The sequence below is a fragment of the Knufia obscura genome (genome assembly GCF_036327395.1).
Source record: "Knufia obscura strain CCFEE 5817 isolate CBS 148926 chromosome Unknown scaffold_11, whole genome shotgun sequence".
Taxonomy (NCBI): domain Eukaryota; kingdom Fungi; phylum Ascomycota; class Eurotiomycetes; order Chaetothyriales; family Trichomeriaceae; genus Knufia; species Knufia obscura.
In genome coordinates this window covers 1,082,438-1,103,317 of record NW_027042697.1, presented here as the reverse complement: position 1 = coordinate 1,103,317, position 20,880 = coordinate 1,082,438, and the positions used below count along the sequence as shown (strand labels likewise).

Below are 20,880 nucleotides of genomic sequence, written 5' to 3'. Positions count from 1 at the left end.
TTTGGAGGCATCAAGCAAAAAGGGACCGATGATAGCTAAACAGCGCATTCAAGAGAGCTACCAGGCGGAGACGAGACGACACGGAATGAGTTTTACACAGAATGAGCTGCAGGCGTTGACAGGGGTATCACATTCATAGCTACCATCACCAATCATTCTGACCTTCATCAATACTCCTCAGTCCTCATCCATACTCTCCCAGCCATCTCCCGGAGCCCCGCCACCATCCTGTCCATCCTCCTCGTCCTCGTCATCACTCTCCTCACTATCATCCGCACCACCCGTCCCAACCAGTCTCTCCTTCACATCCCCCTCCGGCAACGGCATCTTCGTCCTCCCCTTGAACGTCCCTCTCACCGCCGCATTCGTACTCGTGTCCCAAACTTGCACTTGTCCTTTCGAGCCCGCCACGCAAAGTCGAAAACTCACTTCTGTGTCCGGCGCAAACTGCGCCGAAAATACGCGTCCAACCTCGAGGTTACGCGACACAACCATAGATGGCTTGTTGTCCACGATACTCCACAGCTTGACCTTTTTGTCGTCCGAACCAGTAGCGATGAACCCGGGTATCTGAGTGTTCACGTCGAATGCAGACACCGCGCCGTCATGGGCCGAGAGGGTCCAGAGGGGCTTGGAGGGGACTTCCTCCGCCGTCACTGCTGTTGTTGATGGTGGTGTTCGACTGTCGAAGTAGTGGACTGTTCCGGCTTCGGTCGTGACGTAGAAGAAATCTGGGTCGTGCGGGTTCCATCGTACTCTCTCGACATCGGCTTCGACTGTCCATTTTGGGGCGGCGGCGTCGGGGGCACGCATGTCTGTTATGACGACTGTTTTGTCGTCTGCGCTGCCGGAGAGGAGGGTTGTGGATTTGCTTTCGGTGGGATGCCAGTCTATACTTGTCACTTTGCCTTTGTGCTGTGTGTAGGACTTTGCGCAGGTTTGCGTGTTCAGGTCCCAGAGTTTGATCGTGTGGTCTGCCGAGGCTGAGGCGAGGAGGTTGCGGTGGTGTTTGTTCAGAGAGAGGGAAAGGACTGCTTCGACGTGGTATTGGTCGTTTGCTTTTGGTTTCTTCTTTTTCTTGGGCTTCTTTTTGGATTTTTTCGAGTCGGGTGCTTCTTCTTCCTTCTCTTCCGGTTGCTGGCCGAGGATGGCAGATGGGTACATGCTATCTATTATGTCGAGGTTCCATATCTCGATTTCTGGCTGCATCATGCCTACTGCGACGAAGTTTCCTTGTTGCTTTGAGCCTGCTTCTTTGCCTGCGGGGACGTCTATCCATTCTAGACAGAGGGGTATGGCTGGTAACATGATGTCGTGGTGAACGTATATGTTATCTGCTTCGTCTTCGTAGACGTATATCTCGAGGTGAGGGACTTCGTCTTCGACTTTTGCTGCGAGGACTAGATTGTCTGTGGGGAGGATCTGCAGTTCTTCTCGTTCGTTGTCTGAGTCGTCTGCTTCTGGTAATACTAGGTATGGATCTTCTTCGCCGGCTTGATGGTATGCTAGAGATCTCACGTTGCCGAACATGGCGAACTTCTCCCCCGTCTCTGCGTCTACCTCCTCGTCGTTGTCGTAGTCTGAAAGATTGTACTCTCCCATCTCATCGTCAGCCACAGCGTCTTTCATGGTTGAACCATTCTGCTTGCCAGCAGGCACACCCCCATCTTCCTCATCATCTTCGGACTCGTCGTCGTCGTTGCCTTCATTCCGCTGGGCGGCATCCAGATCTTCTCTTGCATCGGCCAGCTGCAGTTTAGCGAGCTTTTCTATTCTACCCAACTCAGCCTCGTCGACCTCATACTTTTGCGGGAACTCTGCTGCGACACCTCTGCGCACCCACGCGGTCGCTAATGTCATCGACATCTTGTTTGCGACTGGAAAATAGGTTGAACAGAACTTCTCCAGCCTCAACTTCCATAGCCAAAAGTTTCAAGCCAGCACGAAATCTTTATCGATAAGGGATTTTGGTTACTCGGCGAAGGTGCGCTAGTGTGCCGCTCGAACAACCCTAGTTCTGCAATAGAGCGGCCCGAGTGGCAGATCTCATGATCTGAGGTGAAGTCGCCGCAGCAAATAGAAGAGTAGTCGATAACAGTAAGCAGGTCTGAGCCAAGTGAGAACTGCTTCTCTATCCTTCAATTGGAACGTTGTTGATGCCAGTCACATATGTGGGCGTGGCTTGAGCCTCACGACGCTTACTGGCGACGAAACCGCAAGAGAGTTGAGATGCATTCGCATCTGCATACAAAGGACAATGTTGGTGAGTCAATTCGATTTTGTTGTGGCCACATCTCGAGCCTGAACTCTATTGCGCATGGATTTCATGGTGCTGTGAATATGCGCCATATTTCGTTTGCCAGACACGCAGAAGACTAATGCTCTTCAGGCTGCGAGGAGATCATGAACGCTTTGGACGAATGCCATGCTCGAGGCTTCCTTTACAAGGCGACAGGCGGATGCAACGATATAAAACGGGAAGTCAACAGATGTCTTTCGGGTGAACGGTCGAAAAAGACAGCAAGGAACAGAGAAACTGGCTTGCAGCGGCGGCAGAGGATAGAAGCTGTATGGGCAAAGATGGACGAAGGAGACTACTCTGCTCTGGAAGAGTTCACAGGGAAGAAGCACATTGATCCCAAGCAATAAGAGCTTGCATCGCACTCCTATTGTGCGCGATTAGCACCTGCCGCATCTAAGTGCGAGATGAGGGAAGTCGCGGGCACCGAGGTGGTCTCGTGAGGCAAGAGCGATGGTATCAGCACAGGCTTGGAACAGCCGAACAATTTGACAGCGCCACGAACAAGCTGTCAAATATTGTACATATATAATCTACTTCTCGAGACATGTATGAATTTGAATCCCGACTGCTTCGCAACGACTCGTGTGCTTTCCAAATGCTTGCAGAACTGAACGCCTCGATGAATAGTCCTTGGCATCTTCTGCATGCGGTGGGTTCCTGCCGCAGTTGTCAGACTGACGACGCTACCACCAGACCATACTTTTCAAGGTCATTCTGACCCCAGAACGCTATGTGTTTCCTGTCGCACACTGTCGCAGCATATGCATTCGAAGAACAGCTATACCAGTAGGTGATTGACCAGTCGCAACCTTCCTGCCGACGAGCCCGAATGCTTTCCCCGAAGCACTATGAGCGAAAGCATCAATGTAGACACAACCAAGCAACCACCAAGCAATGCTCGTGCAGTACATGGCGACCAGTCCACAGGCAAGAATGGTAATACAGAGCCTGCTGTTGATGATTTTGGCCTGCCTAAGCGACCGGTGAGCAGGCCACTGCAATCCACCGATAGTGATGCAGAATCAGACACATTTCATGACGCTCAAGACAGCAGTGACAATGTGCCACAACTCAATGGCGGAACAGAAGTTCCGAACTCCAGCCAAGGCAGGCCGGTAGCATCTGAGCAGGGCAATGCTAGCAAGGACGAGGTCTCCGTGCAGCAAGAACCTATGGCGTTGGGACAGGAAGGCAAGAGCAGTACTGCACAACCGTCCGAAGATGTTGCGTGGGAACCCGAAGAAGCATCAAAGGCTGGACCGTTGCCCTGTTCTTTGGGACGTCGGAGTGACGACAAGACCACCAGTGCAGAAACTGGGCAGGCGCATACATCACCTCCTCCTTCGACCCCTCCTCAATCGCCAACTGCTCAAAAGGCGAACATGGACTCACCTATCTTGAAAAAGGCAAACAGAACAAGTCAACCGGTTATATCCGATTGGTCTCATCAAAAGTTAGGCAACCACAAAGAGGAGGAAAAAGAAAAGGAAGAGGTGGAATGGCAAGCAATGCCAGCCCTGGACGAGTTTGACGTATATGATGATTACGGCAGACTAGTTGCGAGGGGTGCGAAAGAAGAAGATGAAGATGAGAATCCTTACGCAAATATGGGCGGTGCAGGCAAAGGCTACACCCGTGTGCTCCTTGATGAAGATGTTCAATCCCAAAACAGCCTTGATGATGACACAGACTACCTCTTCAAGGGTAATCAGACAAACAAGCTCGACGATGAAGAAGTCGAGGAAGACCCGCGAGACATGCTCCAGCAACTCGAAGCCACCAAGGACCTGCTGACCGAAGGTCAACGGATAGCCTATGTAGGCGTTGTGAGGCTGATCATATACAAGATGCTGAAAGCTCTGGAGGATATGCACGGAACCCGCTCTACAAGGAAGGAGACCACAAAAGCTCTGGAAAGCATGGAGATCTGGGGTCAACAAATGATGGTCCGTCTGTACGGCCACATGAATATTGATACTGCCGAGCAAGTGATGATAGAGCAGCTGGCAGATCATGGTGTTGAGCCAGCCGATCTCGCACCACCACTCATGCAGAACGCGTCTGTCAAGAATCCTCTGGCCGATGATGAGCTCTCCTCAGCAATACCTGCCAGTAGTCAAAGCTCAATCTCCGATGAGAAGGAGGTCAAGGTGAATGGAGAGCTAAAGGAAATTGAGGATGGTGAAGAGGTTCCTGATGTACATGGCGTCGAGGACGCCCCCAAAGGCAACCAGATCGATCTCGACATTAGATGGACAGTGCTATGCGATCTGTTTTTGGTGCTCTTAGCTGATGCTAGTTACGACGCACGATCTCGCAGGCTTCTTGAGCGAGTCGGCTCTACCATGGGCATTTCTTGGGTCCAAATCTGTCGTTTCGAGAAGCGAGTCATAGATCAGATCGAAATGCAGGAAGCAGCAAAGGAAAATTGGGACGAATCCAATAACATGGAATCTAGGCGCAAGAAGGCTCTTACCAGGAAATACGTGATGATGGGTCTGGCTACTGTTGGTGGTGGTCTTGTCATTGGCCTTTCGGCGGGTCTTCTTGCTCCTGTGATCGGAGCAGGTCTTGCAGCGGGGTTCACGACTATCGGCGTTACAGGCACAGCAGGCTTTCTGGGAGGTGTTGGTGGAGCGGCATTGATCACGTCTGCCGCTACAGCAGCAGGAGGTACAATCGCCGTACGAGCATCACATCGAAGGACGGGACACGTCAAAACCTTCGAGTACAGACCACTTCACAATAACAAGAGATTGAACTTGATACTTACTGTTTCTGGCTGGATGACTGGCAAAGTGGATGATGTCCGGTTGCCTTTCAGTACAGTCGATCCGATCATGGGCGATATTTACTCACTGTATTGGGAGCCCGAAATGCTGAGGTCAATGGGTGACACGATTAATATTCTGGCGAACGAAGCATTAACACAAACTATCCAGCAAGTTCTTGGCAGCACGATCTTGGTGACTCTTATGGCAGCACTACAGCTTCCTGTGGTACTTACGAAACTCGCCTACCTGATCGACAATCCATGGAGCGTCTCTCTAGATCGTGCGAATGCAGCAGGCCTAATTCTGGCCGACTCACTAATAGCTCGGCATCTAGGCCAACGACCTGTCACATTAGCTGGCTTTTCACTTGGGGCGCGAGTCATCTTCTCGTGCCTGAAAGAACTCTCGAATCGTGGTGCTTATGGTATCGTCCAGAATGTATACCTGTTTGGCTCGCCAATTGTGGCCAAGAAAGATGAATACCTGCGCGCGCGCTCCGTCATAGCTGGCCGCTTCGTCAATGGATATGCCTCGAACGACTGGATTTTGGGTTACCTGTTCCGTGCTACTTCAGGTGGCATCATGCGAGTTGCTGGACTCGCCACTGTGGACGACGTGCCGGGCCTGGAGAATGTCGATGTGACAGAAATGGTTAATGGCCATATGGCATATCGAGCAGCCATGCCCAAGTTACTGCGCAAGCTCAACTGGGAGGTTGAGAGCGATGAGTTCACAGAGATCGAAGATCCTGATCCAGAGAATCATGCCCAGCGGCAACGGGAGCTTATCGCTGAGATCGATGAGGCACGAAAGAAGGCAGAGCAGAAGCCTGAAAAGAAGCGTTTCGGATTCTTCAAACGTGGAAAGCTTGCTGAGAAGAAGACATGGGAGACGTACGACGCTAAAGCTCAGCAACACAAGAAGAATGCTAGTTCGGACTCCAATGCTACGGAGGACAATATGTGGGGTGAAGGCAAGGTTCTCTTCGACATCGATGCTATTCGCAAAGAATTGGCTGGAGAACAAATCGAGGTTCGTGAGCTAGATTCTACGCAGCCACCCATGCAAATCAGCACGATCAAGGATGGCGAGAAGGTGACTGAGTACCTTCGCCTACCTCCTGGCATAAGTATGGAGGAAGCAAAGAAGATGCGGTTGCCTCCTAGGCCGGACGAGATCGATGAAGGCACGACGCCACCGTTGACGCGGACTGGAACCTTGCAAAGGACGAATACCATGCCCATATCGGAACCGAAGAAGGAAAACCGGAAATCGTTGGCACCTTCGCCATTAGCACCCTCAGATTACGATGAGGGCGACTTTATGCCCAGAGAAATCAAAAGCACATTACCGCCTTTGCAATTGACGCCAAATCCGCAATCGAACCTGTTGCCGAGGCCAGAGCTGAAGTCTCATACCTCAACACCCCTACCTGATAAAGCCGGGTGGGGAAGTGAGAGTAGAAGCGGGATTCATACGCCGGTTGGGCTTGGTGTTGCCGCTGGTGCTGGTGTCGGACTTGGCGTGGGCATTGCATCTCTGGCATCGCCTGTTGAGGCATTGGATCTAGAGCATAATGCTTGGGGTGATGGTGAAGATGGGCAAATCACGATGACGTTTGCGTGAGTACAGTCGGAGACGCAATGGCTCCGTATTCATGCTGAAATACGGAGAAAGGATCTATTGGCATAGCGCTGGCGTAACGGGGTCTGACAGAGTGATATTCTTTGCATTGATAGCGATCTGAACATACTGTATGTTGCATTTGATTGTTAAGAAACGAGTACAGCGTATGGGACATTTTGTATCCGCCACTTTAGCTGGAGGGTCCCAGCCACCGCTGTGGCTCGCTCAGTCGTACATATTAATTCGAGCATAATTACCGTGCCCAGCACAATCGACCATAGTAGACGTAAAACAGGGGTTCTTGGTGACTTGAGCAGTGCCAAGACCGCGACGCAAACCACTCAAACAAGCTCAGAACAAGATACAATTTTTGAACATCTCGAGAACAGCTGCAGTTTCTATCTCTCCTCGAGCTCATTGCCGGGCTGTCCCTTCCATTTGCGGCCAACCCATGCACAGAGGCCCTTCTGTTTCAAATCAGTAACCTTTATGCTCTGATTGCTTGATGACTGCAACGCACTATCGTACCTCCGCTACATTATCATGGCTACAATCGCAATCCCAGGTCAAGTACTAGGCAAGCTCTCCACTCACCTCCCAGGCACAGGAACCCACGTCAACGACAATGATATCTATGCCTCTCTTGCCGGCAACGTGACCACTGTACCCTCTACCTCAAAATCAGGAAAACCCACCGTCTCAATATCAAGCTCAACATCAACCCACACTTCCACCCTCCCCCAAGTCAGCAGCGTCGTCCTCGGCCGGATCCTCCGCGTCCAACAACGCCAACTCATAGCCTCAATCCTCACCGTCGACCCCTCATCCTCCTCCGTCACCCAATACGCCTCAACCACAGATGACGAAACCCAATTCCAAGCCATTCTCCGCCGCGAAGATGTCCGTGCTTTTGAAAAAGATAAAGTCAATATGAATGAGATGTTCCGCGTAGGCGATATCGTCAAGGCGAGCGTCATCAGTCTGGGCGATGAGAGGAGTTACTACATTAGTACGGCGGGCAATGAGTTTGGCGTTATTATTGCGAGGAGTGAGGTGGGCAATCCGATGGTTCCGGCTAGTTGGAAGGAGATGAAGGATACGATTACGGGGAAGGGGGAGACGAGGAAGGTTGCGAAGCCGGTGTGAAATAAATCGAGGCCAAGCGTGACAACCATATCGCCACACCTTTGAAGAGCACGATAGGGCATCCAGTCTCTAGGATCTGGCTTTGCAGCACGAAGCTCGGGTACAGACAGTCCCTGCAAGCAGCATTGGAGAGCACTCGGCTATCCTGCAAGAGCTACCAAGACTTTCAGTATCTGCATATCACGGAGAGCCACCAAGGCATGGGCAAATGAATGCCACAGCTCAGGAAAATGACACTTGATCGCCAAACCTTCGGACCCGCTTTCCAGCAAGACGTGCTCCTTCCCTTTTCCGATGCCGTGGAGTCGGCAGAGTACGATGCACACGCACCTCTCTAGTATCCTTGGTCAGGACCATTAAATGTCAGGCTGAGTTCGTCACGGGAGGCAGATTAAGCCCAATCAGACGCAGAAAACAACCGAAGATTCATTTCCTAGGGTTTCGGCGTCTGATTCCTTCATCCAGGTCCGGTTGATCTCACGGGTAGATCTGCTGGAAAGATAGATAGAGGAGAAATATCACGTTACATACATACACAATCAATTTACATCAGCAATTGATCAGATATTCTGGTTACACAATGTTATCGTTCAGGCTTTTCTATTCCATAAGACTGCCCCTGTCTCACAGTTCTAATGCTAATACTAACTAATTCGTCTTCAAAGTCTTCTGCTTCTCCGCCTCCCTCCCCCTCCTCTCCCTAACAAGCAACCCCTTCCTCCTCCTAACCCCATCAACATACCTCTTCGCCACATTCTCCCTATCCCCCTCAACCCCCAAATCCTCCAACTCAACCTCCGTCCTCGGCACCCAAAACGGATCAACATCGTCCTCCCCCTCTAACCTCCTAAACCCCGCAAACCGCAACATAGGCTGCGCCAGCCCACTCGTCCGTTTCCTTATCTCATCGCTGAACCCGAAACTTTCCGCGACGGGGAGTGTAGCCTCGATGGTGAAGTAGGGTGTTCCCTCTAGGAGATTCTCGGATTGGATTGTGCCGCGGCGCCGGGTGAGGACGCTGTAGACGCGCCCGAGGACTTCGGGCGTGGCTTGGATGGTGCAGCTGTACATTGCGAGGAGGATGCGGGGGGACCAGGAGAGGAAGGAGGTGCGGATTGATTCGCGGGTGCTGACGATGAGTTCGCCGGTTAGACGGCCTGTTTCGGAGGCGTCGGGGGCGTTGTTGTTGCCGTTGAGTGGGGCGCCTTCGTCGGGTGACGTTGATGTTGATGCTGATGGTGAGTCTGGGCGTGACGCTTGATGGGGCGTGTAATCTATTTTCTCGAGGAAGATGGCGACACCCTGCATTGGTTCGCGGCAGAGCGGGCCCTGTGCCGTCGCGAGTTGGAAGGCGTACGCGATTGTGTCTGCGAAGGTGCGATTTGTGGCGTTTGTGGATGTTAGGTCGACTTGGCCGGATTTTATTTCTTTATTGTCGAGGAGGAAGCGCTTGCATGTTTCGAGGCCGGTGGAATCGACGAGGATGTTTGGTCCTACGCGGCGGGGACCGAATGCTGCGATGGTGGGAACTATGTTTTTCCAGATTTCGCGGTCTTCGTTGACGGTGTTGAAGGTGTCTTGGAGTTGGGTTCGGAAGTCTTGGAGGGAGAGGTTTTTGTTCCGTTCGTTGCCTGTTTCGTTTCCTAGGTCGGCGGATTCTTGTCTTTCTTCGGTGGCGCCGTCTTTGTCGGTTTCTGTCCCTGCTTGGGCGTTTTCTTCTGCGGCTTTCTTTTCTGCGTAGAGGCGGCGGAGGGAGGCGCCGTTTTGTATGAGGAAGTCGGTGGCTTCTGAGGGGAGGGGTCGTACTCGTAGGCGCACAGAGAGGGTTTCAGATGCTATCGTAGCGATAGACGTGCCTCGTGGGAGGTCTTTGTTCTTTGGTGGTTTCATCTCTTCTGCTTTGATGATAGTCTCGCGGTAAGGCACGATTGGTTCACCTGGCTGAATGTCGCATCGTGCATATCGTTCTCGTAGATCCTTTAAGCATCTTTCTAGATGCAGTTCTCCTGCTGTCAAGATGACATGTTCTCCACTGGGCATCTGTTCATAGATGGCGCTTGGGTCGCTCTTTTCTAGCAACTTCAGACCTTTCACCATCTTGCTGAGGTCGAGCGGATTCGTAGGTTCTAGTGCGACTCGGACAATAGGCTGACTGATAGTGGTATTAGTACCCGCCAGGTTGATACCTCCTTCGAGTTGAGAACAGAGCGTGCCGGTCTTCAGTATGTGCCCTTCCAGTCCTTCGATGCCAAAAATCGTGCCTGCGGGAACGGTCTCGAGCGTCTCAAGACCTCGACCCATCAGTAAGTACAGCGCTGTAACCTTGACCTTTTTTGGCTCAGGCGACGCATGTGGCTGCGCAGGGTTGAACTTCGGTGGAAGCACGTAGACTTCCTGACCGACTGACAGTGTACCTGAGAACAATCGAGCAAAGCCTATCAGGTGTTCTGGATCTTCTGCTTGCTCTGGAGTGTTATCTTCGGGCTCTTCATCCCCAATGCTAGCATTGCGTAAGCCATTCGTAATGCCGTCTGCACCATTTGCTCCTTCCGCCTCAGCTTGCGCTTTCGCAATTTCTGCCCTCTTCTTCCTTGCCAGCTCGCGAGCTTCATCTGCAGTGAGCGACGAGCCTAGTTTTCTCCTCTTGGTCGGCAATTCGCTCTCTGGAATGGCCACCATCTTGCTCACATATGCCACGACTGGGTCATTCTTGCCAGCTTTGAACTCCAACATTGCGTTCGTGACTTTCTTGTCGATATGCTCGACTCCAATAAGGTCTTCCATGATTTCAGGCACTCTCGTGGCTTGTGCATCTGCTGGACTAGGTAAAAATTCAATGACAGATACGAGTAGAGCTGTAGATAGTGGAAGCCACGATGAAAACACAGCTTGCAGGATGGCTTTCGAGTCGCGCGAGCGGGCCACATAAGCAGGGATCTGGATGTTCAGTGATTTGGTGATCTTCTCGAGAAGAGCTGGATCACCTCTATCACTATTGGGTCCGCCCACGGTAGCTTCGTAGACGGCCCATAGTGGTTCAAGCACAAGCTGCACAAAGATAGGTTTGAGGCTCCTACCTTTCAGATGCTTTTGACCAAGCACCTTTTTCGTCTTTGGATCCAGGTAGAAGTCGCCCCATAGACATTGTTTGAGCAAAGACCTCTTGATGCCTAACTTCTTCTCGTATATGCCTGCGAATTGACTTACAGTGAAAGCCCAGCCGTCAATGGCACTGGCGAAGATGACATTATTTCTGTCGGGCGCGAAGTAGATGTCTTCATCGTCCCTTTCCTCGAACTGCTGCTCAAGTTCTGCATCGATAGCACCCTCACCTTCCGCAGTAGAGGATTTGTTCGTTTTTCTCTGGTCTAGCTGTTCACGCCATAACAAGTCCTCCTCCATTCGTTCACCTGCAAAAAAGCCGCCAATAACGGCATTCACGCCTTCGAGAACTCGTTCAAGATGCGAATATGCTTCACCTGGACTCATTTTCAGCTCGGTCACTAATCTGTCGATCTTATTTATCACTAGGAGAGGCTTCAGCTTCTCGATCCAGACCTGCCTGAGTACAGTCACAGTCTGCGAGCAAACTCCTTCAACAGCATCCACAAGCACAACAGCAGCATCAGAGAGTCTGCTGGCTGTACTCACTTCAGATGAGAAGTCAATATGGCCAGGACTGTCAATCAGATTGATGAGATATTCTTCTTGTTTGGGATCTTGACCCTCTTGCTGCCTTCTCATCATGCTGAAGTGTAGACTGATAGCACTGCTCTCCATTGTGATACCTCTCTGCTGCTCGTCTGGTCTGGAGTCCAAATATCGAATCTTGCCCGCCATTTTCGGCGCAATAATGCCGTTCGTGGCGATGAGCGAGTCTGTGAGCGAGGTCTTGCCATGGTCGACATGAGCCAATATGCAGATGTTTCGAATATTCTGAGGGTTTGATTGCAGGGCAACCAGACGAGAAGGTGGGATCGCAGGCATTCTGTCGCTGGCGAAGTGTTTCGTGAGGTTAGTCTAGGAGGCTCTTGTCACTCTTCCCGCCTACTGAGATAGCGATCTCTGCCAGCCGGCTGACAGATTTCTTGTTTTGCAAGGTACTTATTTCTTTATTGCCCCGCTGGTGTTACAGTTCAACATGCCTCTTTCGGCAGCGAAAGTCCCAAAATTTGGTGTTGTTATGACGCATTGGGCGGCTGTTCGAGTCACCGAGCAAGCCTAGACTCGAGAAGTGATAGTGCCTTAAGAGCCCAGAAGCCCGCACCAATGAACGCACAGTGCCCGAAGCATAGCATGTGAGAACGCCCTAATCAAATCTTGTGGTACGGAGTACTCTACAAGTATGGCTATGATCCATGGTTATCAACTCATCCCTCTCTTCTTTCAACATAATCAATCAAACCTTGAGCGTTGATTTCATCGACAGCGCTCTTTGGACTCGTGGGTTCGGCCGCTGTGCGAGAATCATGCAACTTCCGCTCCCATACCCGTAGCTGCTCTTCGAAGCCAGCATTCAGATGTACGATGCTGCGAGCCTTCTTCACCAGCTTCATAGCTTCGTCATAGCTTAGGCTACGTTTCTTCATCACTAGCGATCGTCAGCACTCCTCATCATGGGCCAGACTCAACCTACGATATGCTACGACAATGGCAGCTGACCTCGATATTCCCTGTTGGCAGTGGACAATCACACCTCCCTGACTGCCATTCGGGCCAGGGCTCGACAGCGCCTTGTCGATCCAGTCGCATCCTACTGGGAAATATTGCAAGATGTCCGATGCTTCCTCATCCTTGAGTTCAAGATGCCATAATACTACGTCCTTGCTCTCGTCAGGACCATATCGCTCGAATTCTTCTGCTGTCAAGATTGAGAGAATATGCGTGATTCCGAGGATGTTTGCTTCATTGACGGATGCAGCGCCCACCCAGCTAAGCACGTAGATCTGTCAGCTTTTGATACGGATTCGCTGGGTCAGGAGAGAGATGTACTCGGTAAGGTAGAGCCCCGGTGTTCCGTCAATACCGTTGACCTCGTGTCGTCGATCTTCCTCGTCCATGCTGTCTATGTACTGTTACACGAAATGCTAAACCACCATTGTAGCTTGCAGAAACATTCGTACCGCCACGATAGACAGGGCGGCTTGCTTTGACACAGTTGTTCTATTTGAGGTGATGTCTATTCTCGATGTCCGGGCGGATGCCGTAGTCTAGTGCCAATCGAGCTTACTCTCAGAGTTTGCGTGTTTCAAAACATGCTTCACGACCAGGAGCAGTGCTTCGCACATACTGAAGGCGTGCCTGCTGTTTATCACACCTCAAGAGCACCTGCCACAAAACACCACTCGAGAGCACCTGCCTAATGGTAGGCAGTGTCGAGCGAACATGACGCATCCTACTTCATGGCGACAACGCTCTGAGATCCAGGTTTCATCTACAAGCGGGCATGATTACGGTTAAAGCCATAGCTGAACATCATTAAAATAAGCATCATCACCATGGTCCAGAGAGAAGTGGTCGTGAACTTCTTCTTCAAATATAAATGGTCAGGTATTCAGAGCCCCCGCAAGCAAGAAGTTGCGCTATTTCGACACACTCGTTCAAGCAATGGAATACCTTCCCAGTAAGTGGTAACCAAATTGAACCAGACAAGGTATATCCTCTGAAAGCTCTCCAGAACCGAGTATGGCCCACTTGTAGGCTACATGTATGAGGACGACTTTCTCCCAGAGGTCGCAGCTGCAAAGACGATTGAGCAAAATTTTGATCTGATCCCCCATCAAGACACTGTCATCGAGTTTCGCGGATCGTCTTTCCAATTACCAACCGGTTCTAACGGAAGGTGGTGGACGGTGCATCCGTTCAGCTGGACTTTGCATGTCGACGAAGACAGACTCAGTACTGGCGACCACAAGGAGCAAGGGAGCTGGAAATGGTTCGGCCTCGATCACTGCTTCAGCTGCGATACGTCCGATTATTACATCAAGAGGCTTAACAGCTGCTTACAGAGAGTCTACTTTGGCCCACATGGCATGTTTGAACCAGTTAAAACACTAATGAATCGGGACAATAGCGCTGGCTATGCATTCCTGAAAGCACTATTCAAAGCTTAGGTTAACAGCCGAGACGGATCCTAGGATGCTCGCAATCATGGCTTTGGATGGATTGCTTGATGTAGCGGACCACCAGTGCTTGATAGCAAAACAGCTCCGTGAGACTGGGGCCAAGCCGACTTGGGATATACACTGGCATGCTCTGCGGTTGGCAGCCTATCACTTCATCTATAGCAGCCATCTACGACCGAACGTGATGACAAGAGTCGCTGTCCTCACCGAGCTGAAGAGGATCAGCCAGGAGCAGGCTATTCGATTAGATCCCACGTCGATATGGAACATCCTACGACACCAGGTGTCCAAGCGCAAAACAAGATCATCTGGGACACCTTGGAGCTTCAGCGCCTTTGCCACGAAAAGGATGATCGTGCCTGTCGCGGCATCAGGAAGCGATAATGACAAAGGCCAGACACAACAATTTGCACGTATCGACATCATCACCGTCTGTTCTAATCTCACTCTCGAGGCGGTCACCGAGTTCGTAAAGGATCAACAGAAGGACATTGCACTCAATCTTACTATAGTCGAAACACAGCCGAACTGCGACGCTGCTCGACTCACAGCACAATTGACCGAAGCCCTCCCAAGGATGAAAACGAAACCGCATGTGAATATCAAGATCGTTCCCCAATCTCGCACTTATCTTCACATTAGCAACAAATCAATCATCCTACTAGCAGCGGACTACACCACGTCTACGGGGCACGTCATCGCGAAATGCGGCAGTGCGCAGCTTGCCTCTATCGCGAACTCTTATGCAAAAGACAAGCACTGCGAGGTAGTCGTACTCATGGAAGAGGAGGGCATCGCAGGACCCCTCACCCACGATCTCAAGAATCTAAGGGACAGCGCTAAGCGGCAAGCCGAGAGCAAGACGGTACGTGAGCTACGTTTCAAGAACATCAGAAAAATCACTGTCATAGAGCTTGATTATGAGAAGCAACTCAAAAGAGATGACGACAATGGGGCACACGCCACGTGGCCAGAGGATGTCAGAGAGAAGCTTCTCCCGTACACCACTGGACAGCATAACGACCAAAATTCGAAGATCTCCGTCAAGGCGGTCAGGCACTCTGTCGATGTTGTAGATGAAGCACACATCGACCACTACATTAGCAGCATTGGTGAAATGTCTCAGCTAGAGATCCTGAACAAGAGTATTGAGTGGACGCGTAACGAAAAGAAGGTGTTTGGCGATCTGTACGATGGATACTTGCTCACGAGCGGCTGGCAGAAGGACTCGAAGACGTAGCCTTGCCGTTGAAGCATGTTGCCCGACTATGTGGCGGCAGTTCATGCATTAATATCTGATTCCGCATCAGGCACTTAGTCATCCATGTCATCAGACCTTCGCTACCCACCCAATCTGCAGAGAATCTGTACCAGAAATGCTCGTCCTTAATTCATATGCCTGTCTACCCACCTTCTTACACCATGATCTATCTATTTCACCAAATCCTGTAGAACCTTCTGCTCTTCGGGCTTGAGCTGCGCAAACATATCAGAGAACTCGTGCTTCCCACCTTCCTCTTTGAACCAATTGACCAGGTAATCCACAGACTGATCATCACGAATGCGGTCGACATTGTTGCCCGAGCCGAACCCCTCCCCAACCAATCCCATAAGCTCATTCCGCACCTTAGCAGAACCCAGATCGAGACTCCCATCCCCAGTACCCGCTAAATCCTCCCACTCATCCCCATCTGCATCCCCATCATTACTCGCCAGCGAATCAGCATCAGAATCTTCCAGCGCCTCCGCTGCCGCACGGGCAGAAGCGAAATCGGTGAACTGCGAGGTTGCCGCACTCTTCAGTTCATCAATGAGTAATTTCAGAATCTTCAGCGTAGCGGGTATAGACGTGTACGTATCCGGATTAAGCCGTGCCTGACTCCTAGTCTTGATTCGGCCCGTCTCAACGACTACCAGATCGCCCTTGACTGTGATAGCATCGACTCTCGGATCATGTAGACTGTAGATCTTGGACAGCGCAACACAATTCAATCTTATCTCGTCGAAGCCAGCAAAGTGCACGCTGTTCTCGAGCCATTTCGTCATTACGACGTGGAGACCGGATGTCCCGTTTATGCTGATGTCTTGAAGGAAACTGACGACGTCACTGGGGGCTTTGATTGCTAAGCTGGCGAAGACCATGAGGAGGGACTGGATGAATGGGATGCGCTCTGCGGTTGCGAGGCGGACTGCGACTGCGCGGAGGAGGGCAGAGAGGTAGGAGCCTAGGACTTCGGGGCCGCATTTGTCGATTACGGAGGATGCAAGGGAGCCGACTTCGTCTGCGGCTGACTCGTCGATTTCGGGAGAGGATATTAGGCGGTCGATGATGGTTAGGGTGAGTTCGACGGAGGATTTGCCGTCGTGGTGCCAGGCTAGGTACTGGCTTGTGCCTTTGTTGAGCATGTGAGATACGGCTGTTGTTGCGGGGCGGACGACGGAGCCGTCGGTTGATTGCATCAGGATTGATTGGAGTGGTGGCATTAGGACACTGACGAAGCCGTCTGGGAGAGGGTCTGAGCCGAATTCGGCGAGTTTTGAGACGAGTTCAGCAGCGAGATCCGTGAGTTTGGATTCTTCTTTTATGGAGCCAACGTGGAAGGCGCCGCTGAGGGAGGGGATTACCTTCTCGCAGAGCTTGATGTAGGCGTCTGAGCCGCGGTCTGAGAAGGCTTGGACGATGAGCTCGAAGGTTTCTCCTAGTAAGTCGCTCACCATGAAATTGCTAGCTCCGTCTGATGCGAGGTTGAAGAAGACGTCCAGACCAGGAGTTTCTAATAGCTTCGTGGTATCTAGGAGCATGGCATCTCTTAGCACAATAATTAGAGCTGATTTGATATCGTCGGAGTCCTCAAGTTCATCTTGCAGGTCGTGCTGGACCAGGTAGTTGGCAATAGCTTCAATGATGCTTGACTGTCGAGGTATGGTAACAGCGGATGGCAAGACTTCCAGATATTGGGTAACGGCAATCAAGCCGCACGCATTGACAACTGCCGAATCTTCACTGACGAACGCGGTAATCGCTGAGTCTAGCGGTCCTAGTGCAGCTGCTGAAAAGCCTTCTGGCGCAACCATGAAGGAGGTGCTCAAGGCAATATGAGCGCCTCCCTTCAAGAAGGCATTGGTGTCACCGAGATATGCTGATGTCTGTTGCTGGATGAGCGTTGTGGTTTCGGGCTCCAGTGAGACATCGATACTTCGAAGCTCTTTCATGGACTGGTTGAGGAGGTAGAAGTAGGCTTCTCGTTCTTTCCACGACGTGGTTTGAGCTGTCACAGAATTGACGTAGAACTGTACGAGTGCATGCACAGTGGTCTTGTTGAGCCACTCGATCAAGGTTTGAGTAACAAGCTCAGCGCAAGCAGTTCTGGGTGTGTAGTTGGCTGTCTGTGACGTTGTTTCGGAGAGATAGATGTTAGCATCGATCTCCCACATCTCTTCTTCCTCTCTGGGAATGCGCGAGTAGAGTACCATAACTCGCAATAGCTCTTGTAGCCAAGGTGTAGCATGTTGCTCCGATCCAGACTGTTGTGTTTGCTTGTTCAACTCAGTCCGTACAGCCTTGGCTTTGAGAATGGAGCTGAGAAAATCGACTGCCTCTATGACCAAGGCATCCAGGGTGTACGATAAGCCGTCCGAGTCGACAAGTTTGCCTTCACCGTCTCTTTCGACGAAAAGCTGAGTAAAAGCTGGAGAGAGGTTGGAGATATCCTCCCATATAACCTGGAAAAGCTCAAATACATGTGGCGTCATACTTGCTGTATGGACCTTCTTGACTTTGACAAGATCCTATACTCCTGGTCAGTTCCGTCCAATTCGTGTCCGCCTGATGTTTTTGACCCACCTGTAAGACTTGTATCTTGAGTGCTATTACGCCTTTCCATTTGGTGATGACATTGTTTGCATTCTCGAAGTCGGCACCACTGACTTCGGGCAGCGGTAGTTTCAGAGTACTGATGAAGAAGGACATCCACGAGGGCATTGACTCATTGAGGAAGGCTTTGACAGCAGGAGCGAATTCTGTTGCGAGGACTTGTTCAAGATTGTCAAAGCAGGCCCCTAAGACCTTCAACGCCATTGCTTGCACAACAGTGTTGTGGTTGGTGTTGATAGTCACATGCTGCAACGCACTGACGAGTTCTCGAGCCACTTGGAAGAATTGCTCATCACTGAGACCTGAATCAACCAGCTCATACAGTACACGTAACGAGCCTTGTGCCGCAGCATCTGATGAGGATGTGTTGAGCACAGATACCAGTTGAGGGAAAAGCTCCGGCCATTGGTCTGGGAAATCTGCAGATGCGATTTTCGATACGACACTTGCTGACCAGGTAGTCAGCTTGCTGAAGCATACGAGGGACGTGATCTTGAGTTGCGGGTGATGTCGAGCGACTCATTGCGCAAGGCGCACTTACCTGCTAGGTTCTGGTTGATGTCATTAGAGGAGTCAGGGCTGGTACAGATGGCTAATATCTGGCTTCGAATTTGCTTGCGTGCATCTTCAGGTAGTGATACTTGTTGTGAGGATGCCTCCTCGAACGTAGGGGACCATGTCGAATTGATATATTTCCGTAAAGCGGTCAAGGCAGCCTTTCTAGAGCCAGCATCAATCTCGGAATGTGTTGTGATGTTCAAAAGAGCAAAAGGATATTCGTGCTGCCTATGTAGATCAGCAAGCGATTGCTCAGCGCGCTTGATAGTGTTCGTGTCGGGCACGGTGGTTGCCTGCAACAGCTGAAGCACTTGTGATTCCATCGCAGCGGAAGCCAAGGCTACAATCACGTCGGACGGGAAGGAGCGACAAAGTCTAAAGCGCCAACCAGGTCCATCAAGGAACGTATGTACAGGAGAGGTTACCAGATTTGCTGGCAAACACAATCAAGGTGAGAGCCAGCACCTCACAGCATCAAATAGATTGCCATAAGAATTTTGTCGCGGTGATCAAGCTGGGAACGCGAACGATTGGCGCGTAACACTTTTGATTATCGATCACGTGACGACACGACTTCTTCTACCAGTCGGCCTTGGTCAAATTGTTTCCACATCCTCACGGTGCTGTGCGTAGCCTATCCAGACCGGTGTTATGAACCATCATGAGACGGACTCAATGAGCTGGCAGAGCCGTGGTTCGTTCGGACAGTGACGGTGCACTTTGGTCGATGACAGGCGGTCTTACTATGACTACTACAAGGTGTGGGTATCTTCTATCTCGAGATGGCAAGCATTCCTCCAAATACATCGGCCAGCTCGAATCTTTTGACTAGCCAAAGAGCCCTCGTTGACACGATCTGCTCTTTCCTTACAGTCGCGACGCACCATCTTCTGTACCTGAGACGCTTATATCCACCAGTCTCATTTCTTGCCGCTCGTGCCTACAACTATCCTGTCCGTCAGAACCGTCACCCAGAGGTATGCACGTGGATTAATGACGCGGTAGCAGCTGTTCGTGACCAACTCGAGAAGAACACGGTCGAGACTGTCGCGGTGTGTATCTTTGAGTGTGACAACAACGAAGTGCTCGAGCGATGGAGTTTTGACCTACGGTCGCTACCAGTCGTGACGAAAAAGGATCGAGATGTGCCTTTTGAGAGCATTGACGATGTCGAGCTGAGGAAGAAGGTCAACGTGACTGATCTCGAGGCTGGCTTCCGCGCGACGTTCTCAAGGCTTGATACTGTTTCTGGCAAGATGCGACCACTACCTGACGGAGAGGGTGCCCCTGAATGCAGTTTCACTATGACGATCGAGGTCAAGGATGGCGCTGACAGACCAGTCGGACGATTACAGAAGGAAGAAAGGAAGTGGGTTGTGGCTGAGCCTGATCCGTTCGAGAACGACTTTGGGTCTGGCAAATCTCGTGAAGGTGCAACGAAAGCAGCTGGTCGAAGCGGGAAGACCCATGCTATACGAAGGTTAGAAGCGGGAGAGTTGCGTATGGAGATGTTCGTTGAGGAGTCAGATGCGAAAATGGAATTGCCAAGCACATACAAAACGACTTTGGAAAGAGCTGCCGAGTTGTCCTATGGAGCAGGCACAGAGAAGTTTGATCCTGAGAATGGGTATGATCTGGACGAGCCGGACGTCAACCGGAAACCACAAGGCGGTGCGTTCACAGATTACCAGCGCTGATGATTGGACCCATGGACAGAAGCTGATGGCATGGCTAAATAGGTAGAGGTCCAATATGACCTTTCTGAGAAGCTGGGTGACCGCCTATGTCCAACAACGAGCTTCACAGGATGCTCGACCAGAACTTGTTCTGTGCTTGTTGTTGCTTTGCGAGAGCAGTGTTTGCGGCTTGCTTTGCGAGTTGTGAGGCTCGTGTTGGCGGGATAGATGGTTGAAGACAGAACCCTATCATCACGTTGGCCTTCTGCTCAACTCGAGATATGGCAGTATCGAGTCGCTGGAACAGGTCGAGGTTATCGACCGGCTGAGCTGCGTTGATGCGCCATCCGATACTCTGAGAAAGGCCATGTCAGAGAATCTCCATGCGTGGTACAGTGCACTACTTACGCGCCAATGTGGTACCCACTGCGTCATGCCGGTCAAGACGTAGCTCGAATCTGTGACGACGACGTATTGTTTCGCAGCTACCCTGCCTCGAGTCTGCTGGATGATCTTCCGAATTCTATTCAAGCCATAGCACGCCGCTAAGAGCTCGGCTCTCGCCTGCGTTCTATTCCGGCCAGGATCAATATTTGGGAGGATTGGTGAAGATTGAATTCCGTCCCGGCGCGCTGCGAACACTACGGCAACTCCAGAGGCCGCTTTGGTCGTTCCTTCTCCAATGCAGACACCACTTGTGAAGATTAATCGATGGCAGAAGAGGGCCAGACACGGAGTCTTGCCGGTTACTCCTCTCGCATTTTGTGGCGGAGTGTACTCCATCGAGCAGTGCTGGCAG

General features: G+C 51.3%; 10 protein-coding genes across 10 annotated transcripts; 6 read left to right on the top strand and 4 right to left on the bottom strand.

Annotated features, from left to right (window-relative positions):
- Positions 1-177: 177 nt before the first annotated feature.
- PWP1 (rRNA-processing protein) lies at positions 178-1,866 on the bottom strand (the record flags this gene model as incomplete). The annotated part of the gene is made up of 1 exon (XM_064877120.1): positions 178-1,866. The coding sequence occupies one exon, from the start codon at positions 1,864-1,866 to the stop codon at positions 178-180; it is 1,689 nt and encodes a 562-aa protein (XP_064727507.1).
- A 363-nt stretch (positions 1,867-2,229) lies between these two features.
- Positions 2,230-2,649, top strand: PMZ80_008720 (uncharacterized protein; the record flags this gene model as incomplete). The annotated part of the gene is made up of 2 exons (XM_064877119.1): positions 2,230-2,263; positions 2,390-2,649. 2 exons carry the CDS (start codon positions 2,230-2,232, stop codon positions 2,647-2,649), a joined length of 294 nt encoding a protein of 97 aa, XP_064727506.1.
- Positions 2,650-3,150: 501 nt separating this feature from the next.
- Positions 3,151-6,702, top strand: PMZ80_008719 (uncharacterized protein; the record flags this gene model as incomplete). Its single annotated transcript, XM_064877118.1, has 1 exon — positions 3,151-6,702. One exon carries the CDS (start codon positions 3,151-3,153, stop codon positions 6,700-6,702), a length of 3,552 nt encoding a protein of 1,183 aa, XP_064727505.1.
- Positions 6,703-7,245: 543 nt separating this feature from the next.
- On the top strand, positions 7,246-7,848 carry CSL4 (exosome 3'->5 exonuclease subunit ski4 (Csl4); the record flags this gene model as incomplete). Its single annotated transcript, XM_064877117.1, has 1 exon — positions 7,246-7,848. One exon carries the CDS (start codon positions 7,246-7,248, stop codon positions 7,846-7,848), a length of 603 nt encoding a protein of 200 aa, XP_064727504.1.
- A 648-nt stretch (positions 7,849-8,496) lies between these two features.
- On the bottom strand, positions 8,497-11,835 carry RIA1 (Cytoplasmic GTPase/eEF2-like protein (ribosomal biogenesis); the record flags this gene model as incomplete). Its single annotated transcript, XM_064877116.1, has 1 exon — positions 8,497-11,835. One exon carries the CDS (start codon positions 11,833-11,835, stop codon positions 8,497-8,499), a length of 3,339 nt encoding a protein of 1,112 aa, XP_064727503.1.
- Positions 11,836-12,218: 383 nt separating this feature from the next.
- On the bottom strand, positions 12,219-12,908 carry PMZ80_008716 (uncharacterized protein; the record flags this gene model as incomplete). The annotated part of the gene is made up of 3 exons (XM_064877115.1): positions 12,219-12,439; positions 12,485-12,780; positions 12,841-12,908. The coding sequence occupies 3 exons, from the start codon at positions 12,906-12,908 to the stop codon at positions 12,219-12,221; spliced, it is 585 nt and encodes a 194-aa protein (XP_064727502.1).
- A 547-nt stretch (positions 12,909-13,455) lies between these two features.
- On the top strand, positions 13,456-13,961 carry PMZ80_008715 (uncharacterized protein; the record flags this gene model as incomplete). Its single annotated transcript, XM_064877114.1, has 2 exons — positions 13,456-13,471; positions 13,549-13,961. 2 exons carry the CDS (start codon positions 13,456-13,458, stop codon positions 13,959-13,961), a joined length of 429 nt encoding a protein of 142 aa, XP_064727501.1.
- Positions 13,962-13,998: 37 nt separating this feature from the next.
- PMZ80_008714 (uncharacterized protein) lies at positions 13,999-15,213 on the top strand (the record flags this gene model as incomplete). The annotated part of the gene is made up of 1 exon (XM_064877113.1): positions 13,999-15,213. One exon carries the CDS (start codon positions 13,999-14,001, stop codon positions 15,211-15,213), a length of 1,215 nt encoding a protein of 404 aa, XP_064727500.1.
- Positions 15,214-15,404: 191 nt separating this feature from the next.
- Positions 15,405-18,728, bottom strand: PMZ80_008713 (uncharacterized protein; the record flags this gene model as incomplete). Its single annotated transcript, XM_064877112.1, has 3 exons — positions 15,405-17,762; positions 17,818-18,296; positions 18,389-18,728. 3 exons carry the CDS (start codon positions 18,726-18,728, stop codon positions 15,405-15,407), a joined length of 3,177 nt encoding a protein of 1,058 aa, XP_064727499.1.
- Positions 18,729-19,187: 459 nt separating this feature from the next.
- On the top strand, positions 19,188-20,102 carry PMZ80_008712 (uncharacterized protein; the record flags this gene model as incomplete). Its single annotated transcript, XM_064877111.1, has 1 exon — positions 19,188-20,102. The coding sequence occupies one exon, from the start codon at positions 19,188-19,190 to the stop codon at positions 20,100-20,102; it is 915 nt and encodes a 304-aa protein (XP_064727498.1).
- Between the last annotated feature and the right edge of the window lie 778 nt (positions 20,103-20,880).